This window comes from Bemisia tabaci, chromosome 1 (assembly GCF_918797505.1).
Source record: "Bemisia tabaci chromosome 1, PGI_BMITA_v3".
Lineage (NCBI taxonomy): Eukaryota > Metazoa > Arthropoda > Insecta > Hemiptera > Aleyrodidae > Bemisia > Bemisia tabaci.
The window spans coordinates 45,475,240-45,501,292 of record NC_092793.1 but is presented as its reverse complement, the minus strand read 5'-3'; the positions used below and the strand labels follow the sequence as shown (position 1 = coordinate 45,501,292).

The following is a 26,053-nucleotide window of genomic DNA, read 5'->3' as shown; positions in this document are numbered from 1 at the left end:
TAAGGAATTTGCTTTGTATTATGAAGAAAATTCATAGAAATTTGCACAAAAATCCGCTTCACCGTTTTCATGTGAAAAATTAAATTGTCCGATTAAATTTAGCAATAGCTGATGAGGCTTGGTTCCTTTCAGTTTAACGCGGTCCAATTATTGTGCCGGGCTAAATAAAAACCCCATATATGGGCATTAGAACGATTCTCAAATTCCCCATGATAAAATATTTATACTGGAGAAAAGAAATGGATATTTTGTGTGGAATTAGCAGGTACTTCATTTGATTAAATTTTGAATAAAGTTAAAAAAAAGTGCGTAATACTGCTGGAAAAAATATTTTTTAATCCGCAGAGATTCAACGAAGTTCGAGTGTTCATACAGCGTTTTCCCTTATCATTACAGAAAAGATTGCTCCGTTGACGTAAGAGCGTACCCTCGATTTCCACTTGAGCCGTGATCTCCGTATAACTCTATGCTTTCCGTGGCTAATGTGGAAATTGAAATACGCCTTTACGTTGGAGGAGCGTTGATAGTTCTTTAATATCTTCATTGCTATGTTTTTAGAGGGGAGTTTTTTCCTTGTCTCGAGCAACTCGTTATCTCCCTCAACTGTTGCCAATTTCCGTCCTATGTTTCAATTTTGCAAAAATAGAATTATAAAAAAAATATTCCTCGCAGTTCGATACGTTAGTTAATTCGATTGATCTCCCATTCCTACAGAAGATTTCATGAAATGACACCCCACGCCACGCTCCCACGCCACTGCTAACAGTGTGAATTCAACTTGAGATGTCATTTAGGACGAGGGGTGCGAATCGTCCCCCTTCTCATACTAAATTTGATATTTTCCTGAGGGATTGTGGTCTATTTGAGAACATTTCACAAACATGTTTAAAGTTTGGTCCCCAAAGCAAATTTTACTCTCTTCCTATTATTTTCACCCCGCACCCGCTTCAGCGGGTCTTTGGTTGAAAAGAGATATGATTGATGCTCCACAGTCCGTGACAAGATACAATAATGAAACAAATTACACAGATGGTAACAAGGCTAATTTTCACGTAAATACTACCAAAACGTTTCTGCTGAAAACTCAGCCTTCCTCAGTTGGATAAAACAGCAAAAAAAGTGTAAAAATCTAAGATTGTTTGGTTAAAGTTACGCTGCTGATTCCGTCCCAAGTATTTTTTCATATAGGTTTCGCCATTTCCGATAATTTTCAGAATTGATGCGGCGGGAAAATCTGAACTACCGCATGTGGTATGAAAAATCTCTCACGTCCATACACATTCCACTGCTTTGACTTAAAAAAGCTAATATCCAAGAGAATTTTCATTCCTGTGTTTCGCCCCTTTTTCATGCTGTCTCGCTAAAACTAAAAGCTTATCTCCTCCTTTGGCAGATTTTTGCAGTTCTACTTCAATCCCAAGATTTACGAGTTCGGCAAATCTACTCCCATCCTCCGTAATTCTCTTACCCTCTCCTCAACACTTCTAAATCCATCAACGCCGCCGCTCTAGCGAATAAAATTCAGATTAAAAACTATACAACCATGGTTCAGCCATGAAATTCTGCGTTAAAAATGTTGCCGTCATCGCACACTCGCACAGTTTCCATTCAGTTTGTTGAAAAATCGTGCAATATTCCATTTCACGCTATAAATGACACACAGAAAACTGAGCAATACAATGCCTTGAAACCTTCATAAGCGTCCCCTAGATTACAAAGAAAACAAAAAAGTATCAGGCCACAGGAATGCCCGAATGCCTGTCTTACTTAGGTTCCAGTAAAAAAAATATTTATAAAATTTGAGAGGCGATCAGGCGAAGTTTGATGCAGTAGGGTTGCTGATTCTGCTGAGGGGCTGTTAAGTATTACGTAAGTCACTTGGGGCGGGTGAGGGGGGTCTGTGCTTCGCTTGCTGGGTAAAACTAGGAGGAGAGGGGGATTTAGATTCAGTCTTCCTTGGGTCTCCAACTTAAAAAAAAAAATTTAGTGTCCAATAAACTCAAATCTTTTCAGCTATGTTTCTGACTCTCTGTTACTTTCTGAAAAATTCGAGGAAGACGGGCTTAGGGTCAGAATTCAAAAAGAAGGCGAGAGATTGGCTTACGGATGGCTTACAAGTGAGAAAAGAGGGGGGGGGCGGATCAAAATGTACATATAAATGGCTTACGTAATTCTTGAATTTGAAGCCTTTAAAATAGCTTTTTGTTGGCCCCTTTGTCGATCGAGGTCGTCCGACATAGAAGCGATAAAGTTTTAATAATCTACTCGCAGTAATACAAATGAGGGAGTCGACGCCTTGATAGTACACAGGTGTAAACACAACATACGTTATAGTTCTTGAGACAATATCTTTTGTTGTTCTAGAGGCGACCGTATTTTAGCAGTAGCGTGGCGTGCTTTGCAATTAATCGATTCATCTGCCATTTAAACCTAGAGAAAGAATCGATAGTCAGGGCGTTCGCAACGAGCACCTTAATAATCGATTCTTTACCATAGCTTCAAATAGGGAAACATCGATAATCGATCATTCACGCCACGCCACTGTATTTTAGGAAACTATGCGTAAATGCCCATGAAAGCCGATCACGAATGATTTCAAAGTTGGATAAAGTACCGCTTCGTAACCCCATCAATTTCATGTTTGAGTGAAACTGCAGAGTGAACTGACAATTATTTGAGCTTGATTGTGAGCTTGAGAATATCCTCGGTTTCTAAATTGAACAATCGTGGAAGAGATAAGACAAAATAACCTAATCTGCTATGATAAATTTAAATGAGTTTAAAAACGCGGAATGCCGCCTGATGCCATTGCAAAGCGGTGCATTTCCCAACTTGCAATTTTATTTTCCTCCAATTTTCCATAATAGGAAAACATCTTGAAAATACTGCGAACTTAACTCGATATGCACATTTTTCCCGTGCAGTTTCTCCGCGGTAAACGATCTTTAAATGTCACCACCGTGATACATCAGTTCAGACACAACCGTCCCCCTGGAGCCTCCTTTCCTGCATCGCGACTAGTTTCGCGGGATAAATTGAATTCCCGTGCCAGCCGTTATCAGCGTCTAGCCGCCTCCCTCCCCCCCCCCCCCCCCCCCCACCGGAGCGGCGAAAATGCGAAGTGCAAACTGCAGACGTCTCTTGCTCCCCCGTGCTATTTGCAATTGGCTAGACAAGCGTCTGGATTCGGTTGGCCACAAGCCCGAGAGTCCCTGGTCGATGATCTGCCGAGCCTTGAAACCAGTTTACTGTCGCTTTCAGCTCCCGGCGCGTCTCTCCTCCTCTTTCCATCCATTTGATCAGTTTTCCAAGTTCAGGATCAAGGCCCGAGTCTACTCAATTACAAAACGCGTTTAAAAATCTAATCAGTGCTTCGTCGTACAGGTACAGATACTCTGTTTAGCGTCGAGTTTGCTTGGTGTGTGCCTCTGTGCGAGAGTGTGTGAAGTTGTGTTCAAATTCTAGGACTACGCATTTAACGACAGTGAGTTAGGCAGATGAGGAGATGCGCATCAGATTTTTTCCCCATTTCGTTTTTCTCTATTTTTTTCTGTTGGTTTGTTTTGGCGTGATAACCCTATGAATATGCTGCCATGTTAAGAGAGAGGGTCGTATGAGACTTCACTATTGATTCAGTAATGGAATAAATTTTTTAAAAATATTTCAAAAGAATTAAAGTTTCAAACTGATTCATTGTGCCGGTGCAGGGTAGTAAGAATTGGACCTGATCCAAGCAAATTTTGCTCCGAACTCCCCCTCCCCCCTTTCCCAAAACTGAAACGGTGAAAGTGCAACTCAAGATGAGAGTTTTGTCGATTTTAAATGATTTGCACTTGTAAAGTAACTTACTATTTTTTAATTTCTCGCTCCCCTCGCGGGTAGAGGAAGTGTTTCCATCGTCTCAAAAAAAAAAAAATATAATTCCTAGACTTTTTAAGGTTCCTAGAGTCAAAAAAACCATACATGAAAAAGTGTACATTCCGTCCGTCAGGCGTAGGTACACTTTCTCTTTGTACAACCATATCTCAAAATCTATATTTGTTCAACTTCATTCACCATTTGCATGGAGGACCATATCTATGGTCTACTTATGCACGTGAAGTGATTTTTCTATTTTGACAATGCTTCGCTGGGTCAGGGGTGGCATCGGCAAGAGGAAGGGTCCAGGAGATCAGGAACCCCCCTTCAAACTGAATCACCCCGGTAAAAATTGGCGATAGGATCTGTTTTCCAAAATACTGTAGACCTGCAGCCGGCTGTAAGATTTCCTATAGCCGGCTATACAATTTCTTATAGCCTTTTGTAGCCGATGGCGATAAAGCTATGAAGCCAGGCGATAAACTGCATAGCCCGGCGATAGGAACATCCGGCTGCATAATTTTTTATACATATGTAGTTTCGTGTAGCCCGGCGGTATTATTTTCTTCGCTTTCTACAGCCATCTATATGATTTTCTAGCGGCTATAAGAATTCCTATGGTATCTCGAAACGCAGCTTCTGTTGCTAATTATGACCGGGGCATTTCCCAAAAACCGTCACTTTTCGTGATTTTTTAGGCTCTTTAAATCTTCGGACTCCTTCCCCCTCATGCGCAATTGATCTCAGATCCCCGCCCCTCCAATGAAAATTTTTTGGTTACTGGTTATGGCTTCGGTTATTGGTTGCCATAATTTTTTCATCTTTAAAATCCCTGACTTTCCCTGCCTATCCCTGACCTTCCGAAAACATTTCCACATCCAGTTTTTTAAAAGTACGCTGACTTGCGCTAAACTTTGGACAAAAAATCCTTGTTTAGAGATCAAATTATGGAGAAGGGCATTCAGTGGGTGGTTAAAAGATGACACGCCTAAAGGATGACCAGGAAGGGTAAACAGTTGGAGGATCAGTGATACATTTTATTGACTAGTAAATGTGTCAGAAATTCCCTGACGTTTCCCGGTCGTCGCGAATGAGTCAGTTGCGCTGGTCTCAGAATCGTGTTTTAATGCTTGATTCTTGTATAGATTAGCTAAAAATAATAAGATCTGTCCAAAACGAAACAATCTGCGTTCAATATTAACCGAGATATCGCCCTTTGAAAAGTCGGGTTTTTGACGTAATCCACCGCGGTAGTGACACCCTTGGATTCTCCCACCTTGTTTTCATCCAAGTTTCACGTCGAGTAACCAGTGCAAATGTGCGTCACACTGACTGATGAAAGCAAGGTGGCAGAAACCACGGGTGTCACTACGGCGGTGGATGCCGTCAAAACCCGACTTTTCAAAGGGCGATATCTCCTTTAATATTGAACGTAGAAAGTTGCGTTTTGGACAGTTATTACTTTTAGCTAATCTAAAAGGATCAGGTATCAAAACACGATTCTGTGACCAGCGCAACTGACCCATTCCCTGACTTTCCCTGATTTTCCCAGTTTTCCAGACCGCCGGCAACTATGTGATACACCACTACTGCCGTGCTAAGGAAGAACGCCGCGCCGTAGGAGCATCTGAGAGTTGTCAAATTTCCTTCGATAAAATGTTTATTTTTAGGAGAGTTATGAATATTTTCTCTTGAAATTTGCAGGACTTTCCGGTGGAATTGCGAGCAAAATTATCTGAAAAATTGGAAGAAAAATATTCATAAGTTTACCAGGGAATTCGTGTTTTATCAAAGGAACTTTGGCAACGCCTGGAGGTTCATACGGCGTTTTTCCTTGGCATGGCAGACTAGGTCAGGAACACTAACTCCCTCTTCTTTCTGTGTCTGGACTTTCTAGCCTTTAATTTCAACGACAACCTCAGACTTTGATCTCGATCCTGGAAAATGATCGAGTGGCTGCAGACAGAAGTGTTCCCCGCGGCCGTGGAGTCTGGTTCCTTCGGGGCGGGCGCCAAGTTCCTCGGCTACGAACCCAGCGGGCAGCAGGACTCGGACATCTCGGACATCTTCTTCGGGACGGTGAACGTGGAACTACCGGACGGCGGGCAGCTCTCGGAGCGCGTCTACGTCAAGGTCCAGACGAAGGAGACCAAGTTCTACCACCTGTCCCACAACATCGATGCTCACTTCCATAACGAGGTGCTCTTCTACACGGAGCTCCTCCCTCTCCTCCGGAAGTACGATACCGAGAACTTCTTGGCGGGCAGCATCCCGGAGTTCGTCTACGGTCGCGCTACCCTCGGCGCAGCCCCCGACCAAGATGTCATCGTCCAGAAGGACCTCTCGCTTAAGGGCTTTCGCATGACCAAGGAAAAGCTCTTCCTCGACGAGAAACACATTCGGCTCACCGTCGACCGTCTTGCCAAGTTCCACGCGCTCGCTATCATGTGCCAGCACGAGAATCCCGAGGCGTTCAACGAGGTTCGTCCTAATTTTAATTGATCGACGAGTCGGTTACACAGGTCACAGAATCATGTTTTGATTGTTTAAGCTGATACATATTAAGCAAACAACGTTTAGCGGTTTTAACTCTCTCGCATCGAAGTATTAAAAATTTCGAGTTGTGCAAAAATATCTTCGGAAAAACTACTCAAAATTTTCAGCCGCAGAAACTAGCTAGCATATAGATTTTTCATTCTTGTCCAACCAGTTACACGGACTCGATTATTTATAACGTGCCCTTAACTTTCTCGGATCAATTTTTTGAAATTTCAAGAGGCGCAAAAATATCCTTGGAAAGACTAATCGAAATTCCGAGCTTCAAATTCTCAGCCGCGGAAACTGGCATGATGGGAGCATGGAGTTTTCTACTTTTCCGACCAGTAGCATCGACTCTATTACTTACAGCGCGTTTTTACCTTTATTGGATAGAATTTTAAAAAATTTCCAGACGTGCGAAAATATCCTTAGAAAAACAAATCAAAATTCCGAGCTCCAGATTTTCGGCGGGGAAACTGGTATATAAGAGCCTGGGGTTTTCTTTCTTTCTCGACCAGATGCATCAACTCCAGTGTCTGTAGCGCATTTTCATCTCTGGAATCGAAATTTATGACATTCCCAAAGGCCCGAAGGTCTTCTTGTTGAAAAACTAGATTTGACCGAAAGATTTTCAAGGCTGCTTTTACGAAAAAAATTGATTGAAATGAGATTGCGAAGTTAACAGAAATGTCGTTCTTTCACAAATTCCTTTGCATTTTATGAAGGGGCACGGTAAACGCAGCCCCCCCCCCCCTTCCTCCAGTTTTGCCCACTGCTTAACTCGACTTTTGACAGCGTATTCTAATCGACCATTGTTTCCCTGTCCAGGTAGTTTCGAAGATCAAGGCGACGAATCTGCACGGTCCATCGGACGGCCCTAAGCAGAAGGACCCGTTCGACCAAATCAAGTTCCGCGGGATCGACCCTCTGAAGGAGGACCCGGAATACAGTGAGCGGCTGACGGAGATTTCCCGCCACTGCGAGTGGGGGGCATCCTGGCTCAAGAAGTACATGGGTCCCAGCGACGCCATCAACACTCTCACCCACGGGGATCTCACCCGTCATAACCTCATGTTCCGATACGACGACCAAAGAGAACCCGTGGAAGTGGTCCTATGCGATTGGGCTTGCATCAGGTATGCATTTATTATACATGCCGTCACCTTCCGGCCGAAGCCTTCCACCTTCACAAGCGCCATGCAACGCTGAAAAATTTCCGCCGCCATTTTACTTTTTTTACAGAGAGATTGTTCGACGAAGCTGTCGGAAAATTTCACTGAATTTTCTTTGTGCTGCCGATAAAATTCAGTGAAATTTTCAAACAGATTCGACCAACGATTTCTGAAAAAAAAAAAATAAAATAGCAGCGGAAATTTTTAGACGTCGCATGGCGCTTGTAATACTTTGGCAATCGCCCCCTGCCGCCCTGCCGGCCAGTCCGCTCTTGATGCCCCGAATGCAACTCAAGGTTGCCGCAGAACTTAGAAAATTAAGTCCTCTGACATTTCACTGTCACATTTTCACAGACAAAAATCACAGACAATTGAAGATATGCCAGACGGTTAAAAGGACAAAATTTGAATCAGTTTTCAGTCCAAATCTGTTTGAAACATCAAACTCATCCGAGTGAGCAAACATAGGCGATTTAAAAATTCTCCCGGACATTTCCAGGTTTACCCTGACCGTTGCCTACGAGAATGGAGAGGCCGTAACTATGATTCTGTGACGTCACACTAGTAGATGAAACTCGGCCGCGGTTTAACACGCGTTCTTATGGGAGAACGCTTGCCGCGCGATGATTTCTTGCCGATATCTTTTTCAGGGTTGATCTGACGCAAAATTTCATAAGAACCTTTCCGAAAGAGGATGAAATTTCACTTTAGAAAACTAACTAACCCACTTGTGACATTGTCTAAAAATCGAGGAAATGAAAGCGTAATGCCGAAAATCGTTACTCCACTCAGATTCAAACGGGCCGTTCGCGCAACTCCGGCGGATGTCGCGCAACTTCCGCCGATCGAGGGCCACCCTGATTGGTCCACGCAGCGACTGCCTCACTCATCGATGCACCGATGACCCGGAGATGCTTGTTGTTTTCGGTAAATATCTACTAGCTTGACGTCACACAGCTGACTAGTTACGGCCTCTCCATTCTCGTAGGCAACGCTTATACCTTAATTATAAAATTTTAAAATTAGGGGTACCCCAAAATTTGGCATCAATGGGTTACAGTTTCTATAAATGGTTCAGTTCTGTGTGGATCATATGTATATTTGAACTGAGGGTCCATGGTTTCTTCTAAATTATATGAGCAGAATCTTAATTGTCAGCAAATGTTTAATGAGGTATGATGGTCATAATGGTTGATACTCTAAGCCCCCTCTCGCTCCCCCCGTAAAATTAAAAAATTCCCTAACAATTCCTGGTTTTTCCGGTATTCCCTGACTGTGGCAACCCCGACGACTGCAATAATCAAATAGAATGGTATTCTGATCTTTCTTACAGGTACTGCACGCCTGTGAGTGACTTGAGCCTGTTCCTGATCTTGGACACTTCTCCGGAGCTGAAGCGGTCTCACTGGGATACATTCCTGAGCGAATACTACAGCGCTCTCTCGCGAGTGCTGGACGGGCACGCGTCGAAGCCTTCGTTCGAGGATTTGCAGCTGGAGATGCGAAAGAAAGGCGTCTACGGGTACCACTGGGCCGTCTACATGCTCCCGGCTGGCTTCGAGACGGAGCTCAACCACAAGATGGAAAATACCCCCCTGACGGAGCTCTTCCAGCTCCTCAGCGAAGCCGGCGGACCCAAAGCCACCGAATACCTTACCGATATCGTCAAGTTCATGTTGGATCACGAGTTCATATTCGAAGTCGATGAATGACACTGAAGGAAGCTTAAAATTTTGCTGTATACGAGGCTTTAACAAATAATTTAGCGGGCCGAGGGGGCTGTCCTGGGGATGAAAGTTTCCCGAAAAAGTCAAATACCAGGAGCGGTGACGCTCTAATACTGCCGTTATATAAAGAAACGCCGTATGAACATTGAGTTGCCAAATTTCCTCCGATGAAATGTTTCTTTTTTAGGAGAGTTATGAATATTTCCTCTCGAAAGGAAAATGTAGATCTAATTGCGAAGAAAATTCTCCGAAAAAACTGAGCGGAAAATATTCATCAGTTTTCATGAAAATTCGTATTTAATTCAAGGCAATTTGGCAACTGACGAAGGTTTAAACACGGCATTTCTTCTTAAAACGGCAGAATAGCTCTCCGGCTCTGCAAATTTCTTTTCTTGATGCGCTGGAAAAAAAAAAAACACATTGGATCTAGAGTCCAGATTCTTGAAAACATCGACAAGAAAAAGGACTCTTGATTCAATCAGATTTAAGCTTAAATCAAAAGGAAATCCGCGCAGATTAAGAGGCTTGGTTCTTGATTTAAGCTTAAATCTGATTGAATCAAGAGTATTTTTTCTTGTCGATGTTTTTATTTAAGAGTCTGGACTCTAGATCCTATGTATTTTTTTATCCAGTGTGGCCTGGTCCAATCTTCCACCCTGGGTCCGAAATACTCCTAGATAAATGCCAAAGTCGCAGATTACAATGTTTCGCTCATCTTCTAATTCTAAGTCTATTTCTAAAGTCTTCCAGATACTTAAGGAAAAAAAAAAATGCTGACAGCCCACACTGATGATTGTGTTTTTCCAATAAAACCGGGTTTAACATGCGGTTACGTTTATTAAGGCAAAGTCACTTTAATAGCTTCCAGGGAAAACTTTAAAAGTACACTTACGGGGAAAAAGGTGTATTTGTTGATACAAGAGATCGAGAACATGGCGATCAACGTGAACTGTGGGCAAAAATAAATTCACTTTCGGCGCAGGCCGTAGGCGGTCTCATCAAGAGTTTCGAAACAAAATTAAATGATATTGTATAATTCCAAATTATAAAAGATGATAAAATATTAGTTTTTTAATAAGTTTCAATTATCTGAAAATCATTTAATTTTTAAGTAAGCGGTGCCATTAAAATGATTTTAAAATAAGCTGTGAATACTTATAGGTGAGAATATTATGCGATAGTTTTGAACGACTTGACGGACAGCATAAATCTGTTATATTACGAGCTCGCTGGCATAATTCCGATCTCTCAGACGTGAAGAATTTGACTTGAAGAGGTTGATTGTGAGTCTCGTGACTGACTCTCGAAGAATTTTTATGAGTGGGATTGTAGCTATAATCCTGACATACCGATTCAATTATTAGTACCGAGGTGCAAAACAAATGCTTGCATTTTAAACTATTTTAAAATCCTTTCAGTAAGCCTGTGATATACGAGGAAAAGATTTGTATTCATTAAATTACTGCATTCTCGTATAATTCTGTTGATTCTGCACTTTCCTTTCCAAAAATGTCTCCTGATTACTCAGTTTACGGGAACAATGACAACCCAGGTTTTCATTTATCGGAGGTTTTCATATAAAATTATTTGTAGAATGCTCCCTCATACTGCCGTGCGAAGGAAAAACGTCGTATATGCATCCGAGTTGCCAAATTTCTTCCAACAAAATATTTCTTCTTGAGAAAAGTTATGCATGATTATCCTTCGTTTTTTTCAGATATTTTAAGATTAAATTGAGAGCAAACTGTCTGAAAAAGAGGAAGAAAAATATTCATAATTTTCCAAGTAAATTCCTTTGTCATTACAGAAAATACGGCAACATCTGAAGGATCATACGGCCTTCTTCCTTAAAACAGCAGCATATTCTGACACCAATAACTCAGTTTTGAGCATTAAGTACACATAGTTGTCATGTAAATGGAGGAGCTGGCGCCACTTTTAAGCATTTTCCAGGTCCCGAATCTCAAGACTCGGTGTGACGCCGGGTCATTTTTTCGATACATAATCGATTGTTTTCGATACACAAGAACCCGGCCAGCTGATGTATACAAAGCAGATAGGAATTACTAAGTATTCTACATCGCCATTTTGGATCGAAAGTGTATCGAAAAAGTGACCGAAGCTCGGCGCACACCGAGCTCGGAACCCGTCGACCAGAACATGGCGCCAGCTCTCCCATTTACATTACCTATTTGAAAAGTGAAAATTCAAAACCTGGTAAGCGCCATTAAGTTTTGCTTCCATTGTTGCATTTAGTTGCTTTCCCCAAATCCCTAGTTTGATGAGTATAATGAGACTGAGCACAACGGTTTTTGCCATGAAAACTAAACCAAAAATTAGAACAAAGTTTTTGGTAAGAAACCTCACTGAAAAAAAATTCTCGGTGTTTTTACCAAGGTCCGTTGGTACCTTTACCATCTCACTTAGTTTACCAATTATTGGTAATTTTACCAAGACAGACTGGTAAGCTTACCTAAAAACCGGTATTTATACTGTATTTTTCAGGTAGGAATACCACTTTTATTGGTAACCAATCCTCGGTAACCTTGCCATTTTATCTCGGTAATTCTACCACAGTCGATAAAAAATATTGGCGTTTTTACCGCAAGGTCCAGTAAAATTACCGAGAAAGTTCAATCATTTTCCGAGATTTCTCGGTACAATTACCAATTCCGTTAATGATAATTTTACCAAGAAAAAACTGAGATCAAATAGAACCCTGAATTCTTGGTAATTTTACCATTATCTTAGTAAATACACCGAGATTTTTTTTTTCAGTGTATGGAAAATCATTTAAGTTTTTTTACACCAAGAAATGTCATTAACCATCTTTGCAACACCTGATGACGATCATCAGGTTTGTATAATGGTTCTGTTGCATGCAAGAGATATAGCCAAGTAAGTAGGCTCTCGGCGGGTAAAATCGAACAAAAATCACGATGAGCGCATTGAAGAAGTCTGAAATCCACCCTTTAGCGCGCGATCTGCGTATCTTGTGACGCGCTTTTTCTTTACCGCGTCTGCGGGCAGTTATTTCAGTGTCCGGCGACCTAAATTGCTCAGACAAAAGAGTAAGAAAACCTAACCTCAGTAAACGAACAATTTTAAAAAAAATGTCTGGTTTATGATTCCAATTATTATGTGGTGTTTATTATCTCCTCCTTTCTTTGTTTTGCAGAGGCAAATGCTTTGAATCGATTGAAACCTTACATAAGGACTTTTTGGTAGTTCGTGAGATTGTTTATTTATTTAGGGTAGGTTTTTCAGGGCAAACCTGCAGCCTGTCACAAAATGCCTGTATGAAGAGAATACGGACATGTCGAGGTATATATGGCGCTCTTGCTGTATCTAACATGATAATTTATTAAAAAATCGAGCTAAAATCCAAAAATATGAGCCGATTTTTAACTTGTAACTCGATTTTTTAATCAATTATCATGTTTTATGCAGCTTAGCCAGCTAAATTTGGCGTTAAAATATATTGCAGTATCTCTTGCATGCATTATAGACCCATTTCCACTCTCCATTTGTTGAAATGGCATGATGTTGTAATAGTTAGCTTAATACGATCACATATCAATAGAAACACAAGATTGTGTCAAGGTAATTTTTCCGATTGAGTAACGATCCCAAGATGAGGCGACATCTTCGCCTTGCGCCTCGCCGCGCCACCGGTCGGATCATCTCCTTTCAATATCCACCGCAATCACAATACACTCCTTCTTCACCCGTCAAGGCGTGTAATTGGAAGCGGCTGCGTTACTTATTTATGGGCCGAAATGGATAATAGATTAATAAACGCTCCTCCGTTTTGGAAAGCGCAATAAGTTCGGTTTTCAATTAGCTGCCAAAGCCGAGCGGTCGCGGCTCCCCTGCTCACAAAAGGACCTCCATTCACCAAAGTCCTTTCGTTTCCGGCGCGGTTAAAAGCTCCAGATCCAAGCCTTCTAACATTTTAGGGTTCTTGCGTAAGCGTTGGTCTTTCACCACGACTTCCGCTCAGGGTACCAAATTCATCCGGCCAAAATTACATTGAAAAAAAAAATCTCGGTATATTTACTAAGAGAAGGGTAAAATTACCAAGAATTCAGGGTTCTATTTGATCCCACTTTTTTCTTGGTAAAATTACCACTTATGGAATTGGTTATTTGACCGAGAAATCTCGGTAAAATCATTGAATTTCTCGGTAATTTTACTGGACCTTGGTAAAAAGGCCAATATTTTTTTATCGACTGTGGTAGAATTGCCGAGATAAAATGGCAAAGTTACCGGGAATTGATTACCAATAAAAGTGGTATTCTTACCTGAAAAAAACGTAAAAATACCGGTTTTTAGGTAAGCTTACCAGTCTGTCTTGGTAAACTTACCAATAATTGGTAAAAAAAAGTGAGGTGGTAAAGGTACCAACGGACCTTGATAAAAACGCCGAGAATTTTTTTCAGTGAGGTGGATCCTCGCAGCTTTGACGCGGTTTACTCTGAGAGAGAGAGTATGAATTTGATCGAAATAAATCGATCGAGAGATAAAAATAGGAACCTATCGACGCCGATTTAATTGACACTGATTTGTTCGATGAATGATCAAAAAACCGATCAACCGATCGAAAAACAAAAACGTGAACCAATCGATTCATCTTGATCAACAACTAATTTAAAAGAAAACCATGCAGTGTTGATTCGATCGACAAATCCGTAAATTGATCGACCAACCCGTGAATCGATCGAAAATTTGTAGAAAGATCGAATTTTTTTGATCGAATCGGTGTCGATCTGTTGTGTTTTTTGAACGCCTCATTTTGACCGATCCGACACTAGTTTTTCATTAGTTGGCGATCGGTTCACGTTTTTACTTTACGATCGAATCGACTGAAAGTTACTGGGCGTTTCGCTGCGATGTCATTCAAAACACGAAGATTCCGACGAAAGTCACTCGTCCTTCGGAAATTAAGCTAAATTAAGATGCGAGATACAACTATATCAACTCCTGAGCCGCTCAAATTGCATCCATCGAGTTGAAGGCGAACTTGATTTCTCATTGCCGTTGGCAATTTTTCAGATATAAGCGCGAGGGTAGCATTGGAAAAAAAAAAAAAAAAAAAAAAACCCATTGGATCTAGAGTCCAGACTCTTAAAAACATCGTCAAGAAAAAATACTCTTGATTCAATCAGAATTAAGCTTAAATCAAGAACCAAGCCTCTTAATTTGAGCGGATTTCTTTTTGATTTAAGCTGAAATCTGCTTGAATCAAGAGTCCTTTTTCTTGTCAATGTTTTCAAAAGTCTGGACTCTAGATCCAATGTTTTTTTTTTTTTTTTTTTTTTTTTTTTTTTTTTTTTTTTTCCCCAGTGAGGGCTACATTCTGGCTTTTGCAACTTATATCTACGTCAAAATCAAAGTATTTTTCTGCGGAGAGAATCCAGTAAATATTACTAGACGTTTCGCAGAGCGATGGTCATTAAAAATACGAAGATTAAAACGACAGTCACTCGGCCTTCGGACATCAAGCTCCACAAAATTTGAAAGTTACTCAGTCGTCCGGGGACTATTGGAACACCCCGGAACTTGGAGGAGCTTTTTCTGGAGCCTACGGCCCCACCGTAATTCATTTTTCTCCGTGTCGAACTCGATTGGCTCTTGCGTACTTGCTCCACGGATATTGGAAAAGTGTCTCCCGACGTGATGTAAGTAATTTACTTTCTTCGAAGATGCACACGTGCTTGTGGACTCCCACGAGGAGCCCTTGACTTTGAAATTGTTTGAGTTGACACTACAAACAGAATCGCACCCTCCTGGAGCGGCTGCGACTGCCGACGTCGAAGCGTAACTGAGGGCCGCTTGCGTAACCGTAACGGCGCGCCGCACGGTGGATCGAGTCAATCAAAGAGGTCGGACATTAAATTTTTTTACTAAAACTGCAAATTTTGATGTTTATTTCGTCACATCTTAAATTTTAACGGGTGCTCCTGGAAGAAAATTTCACAAGCAAACCAATAAAAACCACTTTTAAAACCTCAAAGTTTTGTTTTAACGGAGTTTTAAGCATTCAAAGTTGCCAAATTTTGTCCGACCTCTCCAACTGACTCGTTGCACTGTGCGCCGCCGCCGCGGTCCATTAGCCGCCGGTCATAACTTTCGGCGGGAGACCATAGACCACTGGGAAGGAGCACCCGGGTTTCAATAACCGATTACGCTGCTCATTGAAAGTTCTCCGAGCCGGACGCCCGGGTGACCAAGTTCACAACTTCTCACCGGTAACCATAAATCAAGTGGATCCGTTCATCGTAGCGTCGCTGTCAAATCGAAGGGATTATTCCATGCTCCAGGATGGTGGAATTGGAATAGTGCTGGGGCCAACGTGTTCTGCGGTAAAAACAAGGCCAAAATAATTCGACACATTTTCGTTGGATTCAAAAATTTGAATTAATAATCTCAGTTGTGCGCTGATCATCATTAGTGTTCAAATTTTTGAACGTCGTGAATATTTTTGGAATTATTTTGGTCTTGTTTCCCCGCAGCATAAAGTGGACCCGACATTATTCTACCGTCCTGTTACTCAAAGTTTGGGCCACTATTTTAGGGTTTGTTTTCATAAGGGATTAGATGGGAGCTTTGGAGCGGGATTTTCTCTTTTGGGCGGCTTGAGGAGTATAAGGCCATCCACCCAGAGGAGGAGGAGGAGGAGAAGAAGGAGGAGAAGGAGGAAAAGGAGGGGAAGGAGGAGAAGGAGGGGAGGGAGGGGAAGGAGGAGAAGGAGGAGGAGGAGAAGGAGGAGAAGGAGGAGAAGGAGGAGGAGGAGGAGGAGGAGAGAAGGAAAGAGGGGAAGAAAGGAGGAGAGGAAAAGGCTGGAAAACGAAAGCTCTAGGTGTTCGAATTTGAGACATAAAAATGAAAATATTTAGAAAAATACGCAAGGAAATGAAACGAACTCACAATTAGTGGTAGGGGCGGAGAGCATGCAATTTTGCGCAGCACAACTTTGCTTACCTGCAACAGAGAAACGTAAATGTTGACTGTTACTAAATTTGATAAAAATTGTGAACAGAAAATGAACCAATAAAAATTATATAATTATGAAGGAAAAGGGAACAGAAATCAGAATTTGTCTTGAAAGACGACTATAGAGTACCGACAAGGGGAGATTGGGAGGGTTTCAACCTCGCCCTCCCCCTCCTAACCTACAGTGAGGCTAAAAAAGATTGTGGTTGGAAATCCAATTTCCAATTTTTTTTAAATCCAATTAAATGTATTTCTTCATTGATGCTTGTTACATTAATAAATGATGAATGGGTCTTAAACAACGTCACCGTGAAAAGGCAACCCTGACTCTCGGGACAGTAAGTGACCTTGCCTAGGAGGAGATGAAGCTCCTCACTTTCATTCTTTATTTGGACTATTTATTTACACAGAGCGATTGCCCCCCAGAAGACGCGGCTAAGTGTGAAATTTGATGTAGGTACACAAGTCGCGCCGGGGTGTCGTACCTGGCGCTTGGTGCGATCAACCCGTGACGTAAGCAAGTTCAAGAGCAGTCAATCAAACAATGAGGTGCCGATGCTCGCTTGGAGTTGCTCTTGCGGCTATTTACTTAATTGAAAGCACTCTTGTGACCGGTCCACCGTCCCGTTCGCTTTTGGAGAGGGCGTGAGTACAACACAGATCCGGTGTCTGGTGAGGAGTCAATAAGATCAGCCATCCGTCAAACGAAAAATCGACGAATTTTCATTTGACAATTGATAACGAGCGACTTCGATTAACTTTTCAGGGTGTCTCGTTCTTTTCCATTCTAAGAAATCCTAATGAAATCCTGATTTTGCCTGATTTTTGACTGTTAAATCCAGATTTCATAGTTTTATCAAATCCTGATTTTTTGCGGAGAAAAATTAAAATTTCTGTAAAAGCGTATGCGAAAGCAGAACTTTAAAATTTCGGACGGCCGACTTTTCTCAAATCCTGATTTTACGACCGATTTTTCCTCAAATCCTGATGAAATCGGGATTTAATCCTGATTGACCTCAAATCCTGATAGAATCTGGAAAATCCTGATGCTAGACACCCTGCTTTTTTGGAGTAAAAAGTACTACTGATGCATCTTCATTTGGTAAATGATTAACGAGCGGCAAACTACGACACGGACGTTACGTTTTCGACCGGATCTGGTGACGTATGACGTGCGCAAACCCAACGAGTCAACAAGGAGGTGAGGGAGCAATGCAAAACGACCAACATTAGAGACGGATCAGGTGAGAATGCACAGTCGCAGCTGCCAAGTTTCGGAAAACTTGCCGATTTTTTATGAAAAAAAAAATTACAAAAGCGACCATTTTCCGCGATCCGGCTCGGCGTTTTTGCTTGGAATGCTTGGCGGCAATTTTTCCGATTTGCCATAAAGCAAAAGGCTCTATTATCAGGCAAAGTGGCCAATTCTCAGTAAAAGTGCACTTTCCCCCAATTTTTTAAAGTATTGAGTAGGATAAAAAAGAAAAATATTATAAATTTTGAAAATCATCTGAGGACCTAAAATTTGTCTCCCGTTCGTCGCGACCCTGGGAGCTCGAGGCCGCGGAAATTGTTGGCAACAAGTTTAAGGGATTAGTTAAAATCAAATTGAGGGTATTAAGGAAACCTTACTCACAAAATTTAGGGTAAAATTCGCCAATGTACATATTAACGTGGATTTCACTCAGCATTAGTTCGAACGAGGATAAACCTTCCGCCAAGCCAGTGGCAACTTTTCTTCCAGAAAAAATTTTGGACGGGAGTTTTTCAACGACATTACATTGATCATGCAATATGTTGGCAATCCTCTGCTATAAATCATGATATCTAGCATTCTTGACAATGCTTATTCTCTGAATTTTCCCTGATTCTCAAGAACTCATTTCCTGATGAGAAAACGAAGTTTCCTTCCTTCCACTTCCTTGGGGCATAAAAATGTATAATATAATTCTTCAGAGTTCCAGATATGAGTGTCGATTTTTTCATCTTTCAGCCGATTCTTTGGCGCACATTCGAATCTTTAATTCCAAAAACGTTCCTGATGTTTCCGCATAAATTGGGCGATGAAAGCTTTTCTATTATTCTGATGGTTTGAAGATTCGAACATGTCATTCAAGAGGTCAATAATGGCGACTCAGGTGCAGTAGTGACACAAAATCTCAGCGATAGAAGAAGTAATTTTTAGTTTCTGGAATAGATTAGATTCCCTGATTTTTCCTAGAAATTTTTCATTCCCTGATAAATCTCGGTTCTTTCCAATTATTCCCGGTCCTAGACACCATGGATTAATTCTTCGCAAAGTTCTGCAACACTGGCACAGTGTGGGGAGGGGGGGGGGAGGGAGGGAGCCGAAAACGGAAATGCATGCGTGTCTGATTGGGAATCGCGAATCGGTTCGGCTCCACGTGGTGAAACCGCGGAACGCAACTAGTTCATGCACACTGCACTCCGACCCCTTCCTCAAGGCACCCTCCTCCCTGCGGAGGGGAGGGGGAGGAGAACGGATATTACCGTCTCGAAGACTGACTGAGGCTCCCGAAATACCGCACTGGTGTGGGTGAGTGATGAGATCAGGGTGTCCATAGACTTAGCGAAAAAAAAAATCCCCAACTTTTCCCGGTTTTTCCTGATCTGATGAAATTCCCTGACCCCTCCCGGTTTTCCAGACCTGCAGACACCCTGGAGATTGATTGGGACGATGCTGAATGATTTGAAAACTTCAAGTAATTAATTTGTGCGCAACAGAATATTTATTTTTTTTTTTTTCAGAAGGTGCCATTGTTGTTAGAGGTTTCGCACATTGGCCATCCCAGTGTTGCCAATCTACGGGGGTCGCTAATGTTTATCGAGGGGGATAAAAATCGAAGAAAGGTGCCTCATTAATGTATGAACGGCCTCCTTCCATAATAAATGAATTATTCCGCCAAAAGTGAGCAGACGGAAAACGGCAGAAAAAGGATTGTATAGAGTTCGAGCCGCGTCGCGTCGCGTGCCATGCTGCATGCCGGCGCCTCTCTTTCATGAATATTCATAGTCATAAAACTCGCCGCGTCGATAACTAACAGAGTGCACGAAAAGTGGACTTACTCCACGCATCTTTTTACAAACAATACCGTTCGGCGCACTCTGCTCGCAAACAGCTTCAGTTGATCTTTCCATATCCTTTCTCTACTTCAGATGGATTTACGCGGATAAATAAAGGGACGGTGGAAGAGACTGAACTTTCTACCTATAAATTCTTCTATGGGTGATTTAATAAACATATGCGATTATAGTCTGGCTTTTCCGACATTTCCTGATGAGTTTTTACTATATCTTAAATCCTTAAAAAGTAATATTTATATGACCAAAATGTAATTTTTTCCCTTTAATTTGTATTTAGAAATCAATTGGAATACATTTTATTAATCGGAACTACAATTTCCGGCTTAGTTTAGAGACAGCGTATGTGTCATTGGCTTCCCTATGTACATTAGTGTTTTTACGGATGAGCCAGAAATTGTAGTTCCTTATTGCTAAATGAAGTCCAATTGATGCTTTGATCAACGCTCGTGTTGAATGGAGGGAGCTACGGTGATGATAATCGTGCCGGATGGTTTTCAAGATTTCGGAAGAGATTTTTCGTGACGGATCAAACCGAAATTTCGGAAATGGCTATCGCACGACCGGAGTCAAAAATAAAAATCATCCGCCAGAAAGAAGGACAAAAAAAAAACGGAAATAAATAAGAAGACGAGGAAGATGGACGATGGGAAGTATTAAATGTCAACTTAACCTTTCGACAGGACGAAGCCACGAGCACGATTGCCGAATTAAATGCGAGATAAGTTGACGTTTCGCGGCGTTAAATCGGAATGAGAATGAGAAACAATCGAGATTAAAAGGGGATAATGCGCGGCATTAGCGGGGAGCCAGCCGGCAAGCGAGCACTTTCTCCATCAGCACCAAACAGTATCGTTCAGCGGCGCCAACGTTTTGCCCTCAACGTTGCCAGCCGTGGAGCCTGACCAGAGACAATGCATCATACTGTCCTGCAGAATGATTGAAGGAGGGGGTGGGGGTGGGGGTGGGGGTTCCATCCATAAATTGGGCTTCATTTCGCGATTAGACATTAAAATTTTTGGCTTATTCGTAAAAACACTTCTGTACGTGGGGAAACTAATGATACTTACGTTGATTCTGAACTAAGCCGGAAATGGTAATCCTGAATTGCAAAATGTAGTCCGATTGATTTCTTCATAGAAATTTATGGGGGGAAATTACATTTTGGTGGTATAAACATTGCTTTTTCAGGGTTAGAAATGGTCAAAAATTCAGGAAATGTCGGGAAATCCAAGAAATTATCTCATAAAATCTTTGGGGGAGGGGGTGGGGGAGGTTACATCCTTAAATTGGACTTCATTTGGCGATAGGGAATTAAAATTTCTGGCTTTTCCGTAAGAACACGTATGTAGATAGGGAAACTAATGGTACATACGCTGTTTCTAAACTGAGTAAAAAGTTGTGGTTCCTAGCTGCAAAAGTTCAATTGGCCTATATTTAACCAAAATCAGCTTGACTATCTTACATTACACGTACACGGAGAAAAATACGTAGAGCGTAGGACTCGACGTCCAGATCGTGAATGTCAGAAGTTTTCGGATCAGGCATCCGAAAATTTATAGGGTCCAGCTACCGAAGTTTGGGTCACATATCTAGAGTACTTCGGTGCTTCGGTCGACTCCTAGAAGTTTGAACCTGCGTGACGTAGAAGATCGGAAAACTACAACGACTAATCGAAAGCGTGTACGGAGGTAAGTTGCCATACGCACGGTGCGCGTAGCTTTTGGAATGTTCTGCACCGCGTCACTCGAGTCTCGAATTCTCTTTCTGTTTCTACCACTGGTTGACGCGGATTAGGGAAAAAATACTCAGACAAGCACCGTCTCATCAACTTTCTTCGCACGCGCTTCCTCTCTTCGCAACGTTGTAAGATCCCCCCGCAAACCACCGTAATGGACTTTTTTAGTCGTGCATCATAAAACTCAACGGACGTCGCTGATGACTCCATCGATGGCAATTAAAGTGACCTTGGGTTCCTCTTGAGGGTATAATCAATCTAACTTCCTCTGCCTGAAAGCCCATGTGTGTGTGCACCTCTTTCTAGACATCAATTTAGGCATCAAATTTTTTTTCGATGAATAATTCCATCGATACATGAGAAAATCGCACAAGAAATTCAAAAAAAAAATTGTTTATTTTACTTTAGGAATTCGTCAGAGTGAGATGAAGACATACGTTGGTCAAGAGAGAGCGAAAAGATACATTATCTTTCATTGGCACTGGAAGGTACTCGGTCATAGAAGGCATCGATGACAAAAGTGCGAGACCACGTACCTCCGTTTGCGACTTCCTGTCAGACTTCATTTTTTTCTTCAAAAACTAGTTGACGTAATTTCTTGAAAACTTCCTTGATTTTTCTTCGCTGTGCGCAGAATATTCTGTGTAGATTTCAAGCTATAGGGTTGGCCTCTTTCCCTTTAAACAAGTAAACTAGAAGCAGAGATTTAGAAACACCACAATGTAAATGCGTGGTTTTGCACCTTAGCCATTGCAATACTGTTATGGCGTCACGACTGAAGAGTCCATTCAGACTACAAGCTTCCATAAATTGATCAATTTGGACCGCCAGACTCTAAGGCAAACGTTGCGATTATCTGGTGCATCGAGTCATCTCTATTAAAGTTTACAAGGAAATAACTTCGAATCGGTGATAAGGGGTCTCGATCGAACCTACAGCTTGGAATCGAGAAAAGCATCAGTGGACTGTAAGAACATGCATTTGTGGACGCGATCGACAAATAATTGCTGTTATTTCTGGGGTGCCGGTAAAAAAAATGACGGGATTCCGTTCAAATTGTGTAAGGACAGTAAGGCAATTACAAAATTACGTGTCCCACAAAATACTATTTTGCCGGGAGGTACTGATAAGCTGAGAACAATGATACTAACTCAAACACTAATCATCGCCACCGAGGACCGAAGATATTACGTTTTCTGAGGACCATCGCTGGAGAAAAGAGAGAAATAACTAAAATTACTTTGAAAACGAATGCTTTTGAAAGTTTGAGGTTACTCTGTCCACTAGAAACCGAAGATTGCTGAAAACACGGAATTTTGAGCCTCTGACACCAAGAGTCATAGATATTAAAAAAAAGTTGAACGTAAGGAAACCTTGGAAGGCAATAATGCACGAATGAAACGGACTCGGCAGTCAGACGAAGGAAAAGCAAAGATGGGGACAAGCTGACTGAAAAACGATTTTTTTTTGTATTAATTTTACTGCTAATGATTGAAACATGTGAGTTTTTCTTCTTCAGGTATTACAGATTTAATTGACCTGAATTGTGATTTCTTGTTAAAATGTTATTTCTGTTTACTAGTAGCAGTTCAACAGAGCGCGTTGAACCCCGAAATAGACCGAGACTCAGATGCGGTGATAATTTTCGATATTCAAATTTCCGTTTTTTTCATGAAATTCCCTGAGTTCTCTGATTTGGTGAAAATCCTTGCCAATTCCCGGTTTTCGAGGCCAATTTTAACAACAAAGACTAAAAAATCGATGTCACACCCCAAACCAGTTCCCTCGATGCCCGAAGGACTTGAGTATCCACTGTCCACTTAAAGGACCTTTTGGTCCTACTCAATGGCATTTATCTCCGAGCTCATGGCTTTCCATGACCCGAGAACTCGGGTGCGAGCGTGTCCGGTGGCACACAGTGGATCCAGTCAATTAGAGAAGTCGGACATGAAATTTTTGACAAAAATCGCAAATTTCGCTGTTTATTTCGCCACATTTTAAGCTTTAAGGGGTGCTCCCAAGAGCAAATTTTACGAGAAAACCAATGGAACCACATTTCGAGCCTCAAATCTTTATACAAACGGAGTCATGAGCTTTTAAAGTTTCCAAATTTCGTCCGACCTCTCCGATTGACTGGATCCACCGTGTGGCGGCCCGGAAGCCGAAAGAGGCGAAAGGAGCGAAAAACTCGGCGAGGCGAGCGCGGAGCGTGGAGCGTGGAGTCGCGGACTCACCTTCATGATAAAGAGCGGAGATCCTGGGACGCGCACATTCACTGCACTTGCACAGACACAGATACACCGCTCACCGTACCACCGCACACGCACAACTCTCACTACAAGTAATTGCCCAGTACCGAACGTGCTACCGCCGATGACTCTTATATGCGCCCCACCATCGCGCCCGACCCCACCTGAAATTCGAAAATCCCCATCCGTGGGATTTTTGTCCCTTCTCGCGTGGGAGGGGTGCAGGGGTACAGAAAATGCCCCATCTCGCGATCCTAGGATCCGGGCAAGCATGGGGCAAAGTTTACAAAATTATGACTTTTAATTTCTAAAGACATCCTTGATTGGGCCTCCCACCCATGGTAAGGGGGGACCCAATCAAGACCCTCCCCTTACCCAGGGTGGGCCCAATCAAGAATGAGCGGTGAGGGAGGGCGAGGGGGTGAGGGGGGTCCTAGGTAAGGGTGACGATAGGGGGGTTAAAATGAAATGAGGGAGTGCCAAATCCCTGAAGGGCTGTGGGAGGATAGAGTGCGATGGCGGTCAGGTGTCGCAGAGCGCCAGAGAGCGCTGTGAAAGCGGCTTTAATGTATGTATGACTTTTACTTTTAGAATTGCGCACAGTACTTTGGAGCCGTCCATAAATTACGTCACTCGTTTTCCCCGACTTTTTAACCCTTCCCTCTCCCCTTAGTCACCTACATATCACTTAAACCCCCCCTTCCCCTAGAAATTACGTTATTTAAAGCGTAGCCCCCCTTCTTTACGCAAGTGGGGGGTTTTAACCAACCTTTGCTGCAGGTGTATCACACATAGATTCATGTTGTAAAATGACTCGAAAATAACGTTGAGCACAATGGAAAAGTCTAAATTCCAATCCTATTCTCGCTAAGATGAGGTGACGTCACTTTTTTTGGACCCCCTCCTCCCCCTTTGTCACCTACAAGTCACGACAGCTCCCCCTCCTCCTGGGTAGGTGACGTAATTTGTAAACGCTCTTTCAGAAAAAGTGCTCTTCTTAGAAGATTTGAACGCGAGGGTAGAAAAAAAGCTGCAGTCAGTTTTGCCCCTTAAGACAGACCGCAGATTTTATCCGAAATTGAGCGTTTAGTCATGAAATCGAACAATTAGGCGTGAAGCAAGTCGAAAATAAGGCCAAATGGCAAAAACGCCGGAGCGCTGCTAACGGTTGGTATATTAGAACTTTCTGCACCTCCGGCAAGGGGTCCTTTTGGAAGAATACATAATAAGGTAGCTGTCCTGGAACTTAACGTCAGATTCCCACGTTCTCTTGAGCCTTCGCCCCCCCCCCCCCAAAAAAAAAAAAATGCCGCGCCGGGCTTAAAATACCCCGAATTTTGGAAAACTCTAGGAAGAAATTTAAATTTTGTTACTAAGGCCGAAATAATTGTTACCACAAAAGTAACATAGTCGCGAGGGCTAGAAAAGTGTATAGGGCCTAGACACATGCATAATATACCTATAATATTGATCATTTTGATGGAAAATGATTGAATGTAAGATGAGTTGCAATGTCCTAAATCAAAATGTGCTTTTGTAAAGGCACTAGTGAGCTATCCTTAATTTATGTGCAGAGTTGGAAAATTGTACTCTCGTAATGAATTCACATTTCCAAGTTCACTAGAAACGGCGCGGAAAAAACAACTTAGCGCTGAGCCCGAACACTTTAAGTAAAATAGCGCTAACTACAGGTAGTAGTGCTGAGCCCTACATCTTTAGGGTCCAGCCCTATACAATCTGTGGGGCTCACGAACACGATCAGCCCTATTGCCCATAGTTGGCGCTATTTTACCTAAAGTATTAAAGGCCTCAGCGCTGAGTTGTTTTTTCCGTGGAGGTTATCGAAAACACGGAATTGTAAGCATTGGACACCAATATCATAGATATTAAAAGGAGACCTTGAACGGCAACAATGCACCATTAATACGGACTCTGCAGTCAGACGGAAAACATGGGGAAAACTAACCGCGACTTTTTTTCTACCCATGCGTTCAAGTCACCAACGACATCGATTTTGCATTCTGTTCAATCAGGCCCGCCACAAGGGGGGATACTGGGTCCCTGGTACCGGGACCCGTGTTATCCGTGAAAAACCACTACGAATTCACATGCAACACTTGTTTCGTAAGAAAAAACGAAAATATTACCCTAACAATTTCGCAAAAGGTGAATAGATTTTCAGAAACACACTGGGGCACTATAGAATTCTTCTTAAATTTTCAAAGAAGTATACTTCTTGGAAAATTTCTATCTATTTTCAAGATTCTCAATACAGACGCCGACAGACGGATATTTTTAATAACTGCGTTTCATTTTCTTCCGTCGTCAGATGCTAAGAGTCTCCGGTCTGGGCATCCTCGACTTCAATGGCTCATGGCTCAAGTCCCTTGCTAAAGACAAACGAAGGGGGAGTCCAGGGTGACCTGGCCTTCTTAGGACTGTAAATAGTATCATATGCCCCCCCCCCCCCCAAAAAAAAACAAAAAAAAAAAAAAAAAAAAAAAAAAATAAAAAAAAATTTCCAGATGTTCTGAATGCAGCAATTCGCAAGTATTTTGAGCTGAAAGTATAAAAAAAAACCTAATTATTCCGCAGAAATTGATGGAAAAATTTTTTATGGAAGCTTCAATTTCATTTCCTCAAATTTCAGAGGAAATCGACACGCCCAGCGTG

General features: G+C 42.1%; 2 protein-coding genes across 3 annotated transcripts in view; one reads left to right on the top strand and one right to left on the bottom strand.

Annotated features, from left to right (window-relative positions):
- LOC109038890 (uncharacterized) overlaps window positions 1-23,683 on the bottom strand; it is a 75,099-nt gene extending 51,416 nt beyond the window's left edge. The window contains exon 1 of the mRNA XM_019054150.2: window positions 23,366-23,683. Within this exon, the coding sequence (XP_018909695.2) occupies window positions 23,366-23,653 (288 nt within the window). The 5' untranslated portion in view covers window positions 23,654-23,683. The remainder of the gene's footprint in view (window positions 1-23,365) is intronic.
- LOC109038891 (uncharacterized) lies at window positions 3,130-10,784 on the top strand. Of its 2 annotated transcripts, none has more exons than XM_019054152.2 (4): window positions 3,130-3,484; window positions 5,756-6,339; window positions 7,225-7,532; window positions 8,902-10,784. In XM_019054152.2, exons 2-4 carry the CDS (start codon window positions 5,803-5,805, stop codon window positions 9,278-9,280), a joined length of 1,224 nt encoding a protein of 407 aa, XP_018909697.2. In that variant the 5' UTR covers window positions 3,130-3,484; window positions 5,756-5,802; the 3' UTR covers window positions 9,281-10,784. The 2 variants fall into 2 exon arrangements, with proteins under 2 accessions (XP_018909697.2, XP_018909696.2); XM_019054151.2 differs by having other exon boundaries at window positions 3,132-3,384; window positions 8,902-10,783.
- Window positions 23,684-26,053: the final 2,370 nt, after the last annotated feature.

Bases quoted from the DNA above. Each gene is read 5' to 3' on its own strand.
- LOC109038891 (XM_019054152.2), top strand. From the start codon at position 5,803: ATGATCGAGTGGCTGCAGACAGAAGTGTTCCCCGCGGCCGTGGAGTCT. The intron at 6,340-7,224 runs GTTCGTCCTAAT...TTCCCTGTCCAG, and splicing joins ATCCCGAGGCGTTCAACGAG to GTAGTTTCGAAGATCAAGGC. The intron at 7,533-8,901 runs GTATGCATTTAT...TCTTTCTTACAG, and splicing joins TGCGATTGGGCTTGCATCAG to GTACTGCACGCCTGTGAGTG.